This window comes from Abramis brama, assembly GCF_963993115.1.
Source record: "Abramis brama genome assembly, chromosome: 10".
NCBI lineage: Eukaryota > Metazoa > Chordata > Actinopteri > Cypriniformes > Leuciscidae > Abramis > Abramis brama.
The window spans coordinates 5,523,274-5,535,700 of record NC_139972.1 but is presented as its reverse complement, the minus strand read 5'-3'; the positions used below and the strand labels follow the sequence as shown (position 1 = coordinate 5,535,700).

The 12,427-nt window shown below is 36.3% G+C and overlaps 1 protein-coding gene across 3 annotated transcripts in view; it reads left to right on the top strand.

Moving 5' to 3' along the window:
• Positions 1-12,427, top strand: part of pdgfd (platelet derived growth factor d) — a 36,995-nt gene that overhangs the window by 8,823 nt on the left and 15,745 nt on the right. Inside the window, exons 2-3 of one of the 3 annotated variants that reach the window (XM_084126244.1) lie at positions 1,416-1,620; positions 3,701-3,878. In XM_084126244.1, coding sequence (XP_083982370.1) covers positions 1,416-1,620; positions 3,701-3,878 — 383 coding nt within the window. Of the gene's footprint in view, positions 1-1,409; positions 1,621-3,700; positions 3,879-12,427 lie in introns of all 3 variants that reach the window. The other 2 variants (XM_084126243.1, XM_084126245.1) reach the window with 2 other exon arrangements.

Below are 12,427 nucleotides of genomic sequence, written 5' to 3'. Positions count from 1 at the left end.
CATAACTTCTGCTATTTTTAATATTTTACCTTTGTGGGGCCTGTCTGTTTCTGAAGAGCCGTCGTCACCTTATTCTGTCTTACTTTTCGTGTTGCTTATGTTTGATGTTTGTGTGTTTCATGTTCTTTCAGAGATTCTGTGGTTCATTTCAGTGAATTCAGTTCAGATATTAGGATCAAAATCTAATAGTTAATTGATTGTTTTTCCTGAAGAGAATCAGAAGGGATTTCGGTTTGACTCCTTCAGATGTTAATTCAGTTTACTTTTCTGAAAAGTCATATTCTTTTCCCCAAGAGAATCAAAAGTGAATTCTGTTATTTTCCCCAAGAGAATCAGAAGTGAATTCAGTTTTTTCCCCAAGAGAATCAGAAGTGAATTCTGTTCTTTTCCCCAAGAGAATCAGAAGTGAATTCAGTTTTTTCCCGAAGAGAATCAGAAGTGAATTCAGTTTTTTCCCAAAGAGAATCAGAAGTGAATTCTGTTCTTTTCCCGAAGAGAATCAGAAGTGAATTCTGTTATTTTCCCGAAGAGAATCAGAAGTGAATTCAGTTCTTTTCCCCAAGAGAATCAGAAGTGAATTCAGTTTTTTCCCCAAGAGAATCAGAAGTGAATTCAGTTTTTTCCCCAAGAGAATCAGAAGTGAATTCTGTTCTTTTCCCCAAGAGAATCAGAAGTGAATTAAGTTTTTCCCCAAGAGAATCAGAAGTGAATTCAGTTTTTTTCCCCAAGAGAATCAGAAGTGAATTAAGTTTTTCCCCAAGAGAATCAGAAGTGAATTCAGTTTTTTTCCCAAGAGAATCAGAAGTGAATTCTGTTCTTTTCCCCAAGAGAATTAAAGCAAACTCAATTTGCTTCTGGATCTGAAGATAATCTAAAGTGACTTTAGTTGTTTTTCTGAAAAAAAGTGAATTCAGATAACTTCCCAAAGAGCAAATTTAGTTCACTTTCTGAACAGAATTAAAATTATTTTTTTGTGTGAAGACAATCAGATTAAATTTAGTTTGCTTTGGGTGTTTCCTGAATCAGAAGTGAATTCAGATCACTTCCCAAAGAGCATTAGAAGTAATTTCATTTCACTTCCTGAACAGAATTAGAAGTGAAAAGTTTTTTTTTTTTTATGTGTGTGTGTGAATCCAATCAGAAGCGAATTTGTTTGCTTTGCATCAAAAGTGACTTTGGTTCTTTTCCTTTAGAAAATTAGAAGTGATTTAGTCTATTTTCCTGTAGAGAATTAGATTCATTTTCTGATCTAAATTTATCCTGTAACTGAACTGGGATGAACTGAAATTAAACGGATTCTTACCTTTGTATGTGTTGTATTTGTATATATCTGTGTGTGTGTGTGTGTGTGTGTGTGTGTTTGTTTGTCTCCAAGAGTAAACACACTAACCTATCCAAGTTGTGACCAGTAACAGACAGCAATCGCCTCACAGACTTGTACCGGAAGGAAGAGGTCATAATGGTCAAGAGCGGAGGTCACGTCCAGAGCCCGCGCTTCCCCAACTCGTACCCTCGCAACCTGCTGTTGTCATGGAAACTGCTCTCGCCTGCACACACACGAATCCTGCTGGAGTTCGACGCTCAGTTTGGACTGGAAGAGGCGGAGAATGGAATCTGCAGGTGAGGGCGGAGCTTCGGACTGATGAGCTAATGAATAATCAATTAGATCTAAGAGTTTTAAGTGGAGGCGGAGAATGGAGTTTGCAGGTGAGGGCGGAGCTTCAGACTGAGGCTCATGAATAATTAATTAGATCTAAGTTTTAAGTGGAGGCGGAGAATGGAGTCTGCAGGTGAGGGCGGGGCTTCAGACTGATGAGTTCATGAATAATTAATTATATCTAAGAGTTTTAAGTGGAGGCAAGAATGGAGTCTGCAGGTGAGGGCGGAGCTTCGGACTGATGAGTTCATGAATAATTAATTCGATCTAAGAGTTTTAAATGGAGGCGGAGAATGGACTCTGCAGGTGAGGGCGGAGCTTTGGACTGATGAGCTCATGAATAATTAATTTGATCTAAGAGTTTTAAGTGGAGGTGGAGAATGGAGTCTGCAGGTGAGGGCGGAGCTTTGGACTGATGAGCTCATGAATAATTAATTTGATCTAAGAGTTTTAAGTGGAGGCGGAGAATGGAGTCTGCAGGTGAGGGCGGAGCTTTGGACTGATGAGCTCATGAATAATTAATTTGATCTAAGAGTTTTAAGTGGAGGCGGAGAATGGAGTCTGCAGGTGAGGGCGGAGCTTCGGACTGATGAGTTCATGAATAATTAATTGGATCTATTTAAAGAGTTTTAAAGGGGTGTTCAGAACTACCATTGGTTGGTCTAGCTGGTAAATATTTAACAGTTTAACAAGCATTTAAATTTAAAGCTCTAGCTCTAAAATCTGATTAATTCATAGGATCTGTGATCCAGGAGCTTAATATCCTACGTGGTTAACTCGTGTTGTGACATAACAGGTTTAGTTCTCCGAATCCTGTGGTTTTGAGTCTGCATTTCTAAACTAGAAATAATGACCTGAAGAGTTAAAACATGATATGAATATTTAATGAGCATAAAGCCAATCAGAGCGAGTATCTGACCACAATGTGTGTGGAGTGAGTCTCGGGTTACGAGTTTGTCCTTGAGGTTAGATGGTTTTACTGCGAATCCGATATTTTACAAAGACCCTCGAGATGTCAGGACTAAAAATAAAGCAGGAAAAAAATCTGAGATGAGAGACGAGGTGAATTTAGAGGATGAGAAAGAGACAAGAAGTCAAAGAGGAGAAAAGAAAAGAATCTTGATGTATTACGTGTATATAAATGTCTGTGCTATATCTATGATATAAATAAAAATAATCACGTTTCCAATCACTGCATTGTCATTGTCCTTAATTGAAATAAAGCATTAAAACATTTTTCAATGTAACCTTAGTTTACATTTAAGTTGAAGTACTAAAATTACTAAAACTAAAATACAAATAAAGCTAAATAGAACAATTAAAAAAAGATTACAAAATTACTACAAATGTAAATGAAAAAATTAACATAAAAGCTAATTCAAAATATTAATAAATACTACAATATATAAATAAAACTAAAAATAACACTTCCCTGTACAAAAAACATAGGAACATCCAATTGTCTTCACATGCATTTTGAGAAATATAATTTCAAATAAAGAGTCCTTATTATGCTATTTTAAAGGTTCCTAATGTTGTTTTGGACTCTCCAACAATAGTTGTACATGCATCCCAGGTCAAAAAACACTTTCATTTTCTCATAATATACATTTCAGCATCAGCTCTTTTCTCTCAGTGTCTGAAACGCTTTGTTTAAAGATTCAGTCTCTCTAAACCCCGCCCCTCCGAGAGCTGCTCTGCTCTGATTGGTTGGATATCCCAGTCTGTACTGATTGGTCGACCACTTACAGCAAGTGTCAGAAATGAAATGCACATATCTGAATTTCAGCTCTGGATCTTCCTCAGCACTTGATACACAGTGAGTGAGTATAAATGACCAGCGCAGAAAACAGCATAAACTCGTTTAGTCCTCAGCTATATTACACACTACATGAAAAATAATATCTGACAAAGCATGATAGGGGCACTTTAACAGCTGTGGGGCTGGAAACCAACTTCAGACCCGTTCAGACATATGCAAATCATTTACCTGTGCGTGTGATGCACTGACAGGTGTGTGTGTGTTTGTGTGTGTGTTTTCAGGTATGATTATGTGGAAGTGGAGGATATTTCTGAAACCAGCACCATCATCTGGGGCCGCTGGTGCGGTCAAAGATTTCCATCACGGATCACATCCAAAACAAACCTCATCAAAATCACCTTCAAATCAGACGATTACTTCGTAGCAAGACCAGGATTCAAAATCTGCTACTCGCTGTTGGTGAGTGTGACCTAAATCATGAGATTTTTTTGTTTTATCACATGGTGATATGAAAAGTCATGAGGAATTACATACGCTACTGTTCAAAAGATTTTTTTTCTCAAAGAAATGAATACTTTTAATCAGCAAGAATGCATTAAATTGATCAAAAGTGACATTTATAATGTTACAAAAGATTCTATTTCAAATAAATGTTGTTCTTTAGAACTTTCTATTCATCAAAGAATCCTGAAAAATAAAATGAATCACAGTTTCCACAAAAATATGAACTATTTTCAACACTGATAATAATCATAAATGTTTCTTGATCATCAAATCATCATATTATACTGATTTCTGAAGGATCATGTGACACTGAAGACTGGAGTAATGATGCTGAAAATTCAGCTTTGATCACAGGAATAAATTACACTTTAACATATATTCACATAGAAAACCAAAATAATATTTCACAATGTTTTACTTATAATCAAATAAATGCAGCCTTATTTAAAAAAACATTAAATGATCTTTTGAATGGTAGTGTATGTATATGACATATTTCTTTGAGCTCAATATAAAATGGCCTCCAGTGCCTTGTTGCTTTTTAATAAAAATATTGGTTACACTTTATTTTAAGGTGTCATTGTTACAGTGTAATTATATATTTAAGTACTGAGTAATATTAATTAACAACATGTACTTACAACATGTGTTTAGGTTAGGATTAGGGTTTGGTTGAGGGTTAGTTGCACGTAATTATGCATAATTTACTGTTATTACTATGGTAAGTACATGTAAAACATGTAACAAGGACACTGTAAAATAAAGTGTGACCAAAATATTAAAAAAAAATATTAAATTTTTTTTATAAAAGTTTAATTTATTTTTTTATTTTTTACAAGTTTAATTTATAAACTTTATTTTATTAAATGTCTTCCTAGTGGATCTAGTGGTGTCATGTAAATTAAAGTTAGTAGTTGGTGTAGAGCTAGAACTCTCTGTTTTATATAACCAAACCAAACCAATCCTAGGTTTTTATTTAGCACCGTGGCTAGACTAACAAATAAACAGACGTCACCCGAACAAAATATCCCGTTACAGTTTAGTAGTAATGATTTCATGAAGTTCTTCACTGAGAAAATAGAAAACATCAGAACCACAATTGTAAACGTTCAATCCTCAATCGCGCCTTATAATTCAGCCTCAATTATCCCCCCGCAAGAACAATTACAGTGCTTTACAACTATAGAACAAAAAGAGTTAAATAAACTTATCACTTCATCTAAAACAACAACATGTTTATTAGATCCTATACCAACTAAACTACTGAAAGAAGTGTTACCTATAGTGGAAGAGCCCCTCCTCAATATTATTAACTCGTCTTTATCTTTAGGTCATGTTCCAACAACATTTAAACTGGCAGTTATAAAACCTCTCATTAAGAAACCACAATTAGATCATAATAATCTAGCAAATTATAGACCCATTTCAAATCTTCCATTTATGTCTAAAATACTAGAAAAAGTTGTGTCCACTCAACTGGGCTCTTTCTTGCAAGAAAATGACATCTATGAAAAGTTTCAGTCTGGATTCAGGCCGCATCATAGCACTGAAACTGCGCTCGTTAAAATCACAAATGATTTACTTTTAGCATCTGACCAAGGCTGTATCTCAATACTAGTTTTACTCGATCTTAGTGCTGCGTTCGATACTATAGATCACACAATACTCTTAGATCGACTACACAATTATACTGGTGTTCAAGGACAAGCATTAAGTTGGTTCAGATCATACTTATCTGACCGCTACCATTTTGTCTATTTAAATGGAGAAAAATCGATCATAACTCCAGTAAACTATGGAGTGCCGCAGGGATCTGTGTTAGGCCCTCTGTTATTCTCAATATATATGCTGCCACTTGGAAATATTATAAGGAAACATGGAATTAGTTTCCATTGTTATGCTGATGACACTCAAATCTATATTTCATCACGGCCGAATGAAAACGCTAAATTATCCAAATTGACAGAGTGTGTTAAAGATATAAAAGATTGGATGACGCGTAATTTTCTTTTATTAAATCCAGACAAGACAGAGGTAATACTTGTCGGTTCAAAAAACCGCCCACAAAACCTCTCACAATACAACTTTGACATCGTAGGATGTCCTGTTACTTTATCCTCTACAGTAAAAGACCTGGGTGTTATACTAGACTGCAACCTGTCTTTTGAAAATCATATTTCGTATGTTACAAAAACAGCCTTTTTCCACCTTAGAAACATTGCTAAGCTACGTAATATGCTATCAGTTTCTGATGCAGAAAAGTTAGTTCATGCATTCATGACCTCGAGACTAGATTACTGTAATGCTTTATTAGCTGGTTGTCCTGCATCCTCAATAAACAAGCTACAGTTAGTTCAAAATGCAGCTGCTAGAGTTCTAACTAGATCAAGAAAATATGATCATATAACACCAATTTTATCATCACTGCATTGGTTACCTATAAAGTTCCGTATTAATTATAAGGTATTGCTACTGACTTATAAAGCCCTAAACGGTTTAGCTCCAGTCTATTTAACGGATCTTCTATCGCCCTATAATCCATCGCGCTCTTTAAGATCACTAAATTCGAGGCTTTTGGTCATACCTAGGATATCCAGATCCACCAAAGGAGGGAGAGCATTTTCACATTTGGCTCCGAAACTCTGGAATGGTCTTCCTGATACTGTTTGTTGCTCGGACTCGCTCTCCCAGTTTAAAACTAGATTAAAGACGCATCTTTTCGGCCAGGCATTCATATAATATTGTTAATCTTACAGTTCAAACTACAATCCGGCCTCTTGTTCATAAATGCCAGAGGAGAACTGGCCCCCGACTGAGCCTGGGTTCTCCCAAGGTTTTTTTTTCTCCATTAGGTCACTTGATGGAGTTTTTCGGTTCCTTGCCACTGTTGCCTTTGGCTTGCTCAGTTGGGGATATTTTGGGGATATTTAATTTTTATTCTATCAATCAATAAATTCCACTAGAAACAAACCTTGTTGTATTATTTTATTTTAATTTAATACTGTGAAGCTGCTTTGATAAAATCTGTATTGTGAAAAGCGCTATACAAATATACTTGATTTGATATCCTCAGATGTATTTATTATAGTCTGTGAAGCGGATGCTAGTGGATGGAGGAACGATAGCAGATGGACAGAGAAATATTTTACAGTATTCACTGGGACTGACGCCATTCTGCTTTACGACTGCTTGCCTCGTGGCTTTTTCTCCACACAGGCCAAATCGACAATAATGTGGTGCTAGCTGTTAGCATAAATATGCAATATGTTTAGAAATCTGCCAAATTGTTTCCATTTGAGCTCATGCTGGGAAACAGAATTAAAACAGACACCCGCACTGGACGTAAACAAGATTAATGGACAATTATCTTTATAATATAATAACATTATAGACATTTATAATGTTACAAAATAATCTATTTCAAATAAATGCTGTTCTTTTAGAACTTTCTGTTCATCAAAGAATCCTGAAAAATAAAATGTATCACGGTTTCCACAAAAATTTGATCTGTTTTCAACACTGATTATAATCGGAAATGTTTCTTGATCATCAAATCATCATATTATACTGATTTCTGAAGGATCATGTGACACTGAAGACTGGAGTAATGATGCTGGAAATACAGCTTTGATCACAGGAATAAATTACACTTTAACATATATTCACATAGAAAACAGTTATTTTAGAATGTAATAATATTTGTATAAAAAGAACAATTTTACATTTGAATTAAACATGACATTTTTAAGTGGAAAACCTGAAATAGGATTTTCGTGTAAAACTCGCTCTAATAATCTTTTTCTTCCTGTCTGATCACTTAAAGTCCCCCTGAAGTCAATAATTTTATCCATTAAAACTCATCTTTGATCACCAAAATGACATATTTAAACGTTTTTTCCTTGAAAAAAATGTCTTCATGCCTTAAAATAGCTTTAATGTAACTATATTTAGTATACGCGGTTCTATGAATATGCAAATGAGCCCCGCCTCCACTCACTCACTCAGCTCAGAGATCCACTGGTTGACGATCACACGTTGATCTGATTGGTTACAAGGTAGTTTGTGACGTCAGAAACACCAGCGATTTCAAAGCGTGTTTTTGAGACTGTCTTTGGTTCACTGCAGTTTTAAGGAGGAAATACTCAGCAATGCTGTCGACTTATGAATTTACACATGGTTTGTCTTAAAGCATATTAAAAACACCACATAGACACATAAACAACATTAAAAACTGGATTTTCACCACAGGGCGACTTTAAAGTAACAGCAGACGTTTGCCTTGACGTCTCTTCTCTCCTGAAATGCTCTTTTCCCTCAGATGAACTTTAAAAACGTGGCTTAATTAAGACATCTCTCTTCCTGAGGCAGAATAAGAGAGAGACGGAATAAACAGAGAGAGATGAAGGCGTGAGAAAGCAGTTCGAGAAAGTGAGAGACTGAGTGTTCGGTGTGAACGTGTTTTACTGAGAGAGAGATCTGAGAGTTTAGTTCTGTGTCTTTATCTCACACACACACACACACACACGGAGAAGGTCCATAACGAGAACTGACAGCGAACAGTGTGTTTTGTCATCGCTCATGTTAAAACTCTTCGTTAAAGCTCGCTCGTTAAGGGCCTTTGTTACGGTTAACGACACACACACACAGATGTGGAGAGTGTTTCTGCGGGGAAGATGATGTGCTTCTTCCTTAAAGCGGCGTTTGATGAGCCCGTAAAACACACCGCTGTTTCTTCTGGGGTGTTTGTAAAGCATAATTGTGTCTTTTTGTTCACGATCTTTAATTGTAATTAGAGGGCTTTCCTTCAGTGTTGTTAGGATGATGTTCTTTGTCGTAAACCAATGATGCACAAGGGAAGTGTGTGTGTGTGTGTGTGTGTGTGATGGGTAGGTTTAGGGTTAGTGTGTGCGTGTGTGTGTGTGTTGGGTAGGTTTAGGGTTAGTGTGCGTGTGTGTGTGTGTTGGGTAGGTTTAGGGTTAGGGTTAGTGTGTGTGTGTGTTGGGTAGGTTTAGGGTTTGTGTGCGTGTGCGTGTGTGTGTGTGTGTGTTGGGTAGGTTTAGTGTAAGGACACAGTATAAAAACCATTACATCTATGGAGAGTCCGCATTTAGATAGCTAAGTAAACGTGTGTGTGTGTGTGTGTGTGTTCAATCTTTAATTGTAATTAGAGAGCTTTCCTTGAATGTTGTTAGGATGCGCGTCTTTGATGTTCTTTGTAAACCAACGATGCACGAGGGGTTTTTAGTTTTTATGTTTATTTCTGTTCTATTGAAGGCATGTTGACCTGAATTACAGAACATTTTAGCCATGAAATGAGTTCATTATCTTTGTTATTTAGAGAAAATCCATGATATAATTCCCTAAACTACTTCACAGATTTCATTTTCCTGTATAAAAGTGATATTTAACTTTTAAAAATCCAACCTAAAGTTAAATATTTAGCTTTAATGAAATAATGAAAAATGCATTGACATAATTCTATATAATAATTCTATGCAGCGGGAAATAGTGTTGCTTTAACATTGAAATTTGATTGTTTCATGAATGTAGTTGTAGGGATATTACATGTGTGATTATTAAGTGCATGTAAATTAATTTATTGCCATAAAAGGTCACATTATTAATGTTAGAATTAGTGCTGGTCAACGATTAATCACGATTAATCGCATTCAAAATAAAAGTTTGTGTTTACATAATATATGTGTGTGTTCTGTGTAAAATTATTTTGTATATATAAATACACATGCATGTATATATTTAAGAGAAAATTGTTATATATATATATATATATATATATATATATATAATATTTATATATAATATAAATTATGTATAAATATATATAAAGTATATACATGCAAAAATTCCTTAAATATATACATGCATATGTGTGTATTTGTATATATAAAATAATTATACACAGCACACACACATATATTATGTAAACACAAACTTTTATTTTGAATGCGATTAATCATTGCACAGCACATGAGAATTTAAACTACAGTTTAAAATATATATGATTATTTTTTTGAAAGAAAGTTTCTTCTGCTCACCAAGGCTGCATTTTATTTGATTAAAAATACACTAAAAATGGTAATAATCAAAATAACCTTCTTGTCTTTGCATGCATGGTTTGCTATAATAATGTTGTTTTTCAGTGGTTGTCAGTGGAAGTCATTTCAGAGGTGGAGCAAGTTATTATATTTTGATGAAAGATTATGAAAACAAGTTTTTCCTTCAGAAAAACACGAATCTTGCTCAATCCAACCAGGTAGACATGAAGAAAGTGTGTGTGACTCTCGCTGAACCCTGCAGCTGCTGCTCTTCAGGTTCAGTGTGTTCGACCCGGATCCGTCATGTGTAATTCCCTGAATCTGCGGTATTCCTGACGTTAACACATTCCCGCTCTGCTCCGGACATCTCTGCTGAACATGAGCAGAAGGTCTCGCTGCGTGTGTGTGTGTGTGAGAGACATCAGAGGGCCGTACAGACGTGTGTGCGTCTCTGATGGGAAACATCATCATAACAGACCGCCCACGACCTCTGACCTCCTTCTATTGTTTGCATTGCCACAGGAGCAGATTTATGTAACAAGAGTGACAGCTCAGGGAAGTGTGTGTGTGTGTGTGTGTGTGTGTGTGTGTGTGTGTGTGTGTGTGTGTGTGTGTGTGTGTGTGTGTCTGTGTCTGTGTCTGTGTGTGTGTTACACACGCGCACAAATACAGTTTGTACAGTATAAAAACCATTACGCCTATGGAGAATCCGCATTTAGATAGCTAAGTAAACGTGTGTGTGTGTGTGTGTGTGTGTGTGTGTGTGTTCACAGCATCATGGAGGTTTTAAAGTAATAGTTAAAAAGTAAATAGGGAAAAATAGAGCTTTAAAGTAGCCAGTCTTCAGATCAAGATTATTATACTTTTGCACATTTATTTTTATTTTAATACTCTTTTCAAATTGCTTAGTTTTTATTTCATTTTATTTATTTAGTTTGGTTACCAATATTATTATTATTCTTCAAAAAACATAAATCTGTGCTTGGGCTGTTGGAGAAAAAAAAAAAAAAGATGATAATTCAATAAACTATAACAGTCAGCTTAGAGTGGCTACAAGTATTAAATGCGGTTAAATGTCAAAATAACTAGAGTTGTGTGGGGTGGGGCTAATTTAGTCAAGTCACCTTCATTTATACAGCGCTTTTAACAATAATGAAGTGTTTCAAAGCTGTTTTACAGTGATAATAGGAAATTACAGTAACAGAGATTGTTTTGGCTTTACAGCAGCTCTAGAATAAAGTTATTGTCCAGCTAAAGTTAGTTTTGATTGATTCACTTCCGTTGCGAAGATCATTAGTTATTAACTTGGGGGCCGCTAACACAACACCGCTCTAACAGAAAACGCTTAACCCGCTCCGGCCGCCCATCCGTGCCTGGTGTCTCGAGAACGCACTCCCTGAAATAGCTTCCAAGGTGCAAACGATTATCAGTTATTTATGCGCAAACCTCTGTGCAAACACCGACGTCGCGCACATGCACATCACGTGTTCAGTCCATTGGTATGCGCGTTTTAATATATATGTGCGCAGGCGTGTAGTCCTTTTTTACAAATCAACCCTCAACCAGCTACTTGTCTGGCCTTAAAAATGTATAATACAGAATTATTTATCGCGTCCGCTTAGCCATGTGGTGACTCTGTACAGATAAAATGACAACGCTTTATCTGTACAGAGGTAAAGGGAAGGGAAGGAGGCCTTCACAGGGTTCGTGTTCAGGCGCAGGTCCTTCATCAGATCTGGATACGGCCTGGATCCGGCGGACTGCGGTAAACCTCAGGATAAACAGAGTAGACGCCATCCTTCTTATGATGTAACGAGTACATCAGGATTTATGGGAAGTGTTCCCAGTTCTGGATGACCTGATCTATGCAGCCTCACATTGAATTATAGAAGTCTATAATGTGTTATGTGTATACTAGGCCAAAGATATGTGTTTTAGTCTAGCTTTGAACTGACAGAGTGTGTCTGCTTCCCGGACAATGTTAGGAAGACTGTTCCAAAGTTTTGGTGCTAAATAGGAGAAGGATCTACCGCCAGCGGACGATTTTGATATTCTAGGTATTATCAACTGGCTGGAATTTTGACTATAATGCGTTCGCTCAAGTACTGCGGAGCTAAACCATTTAGTGCTTTGTAAGTAATCAGCAATATTTTAAAATGTATACGATGTTTAATAGGGAGCCAGTGCAGCGCTGACAGAACTGAGCTAATATGGTCATACTTCCTGGTTCTGGTAAGAACTCGAGCTGCTGCGTTTTGAACCAGCTGTAGTTTGTTTATTAAGCGTGCAGGGCAACCACCCATAAGAGCATTACAATAATCTAGCCTTGATGTCATGAAAGCATGAACTAATTGTTCCGCATTTGTCAATGAGAGCATATGGCGTAATTTAGATATATTTTTAAGATGGAAGAATGCGGTTTTACAGATACTAGACACGTGACTTTCA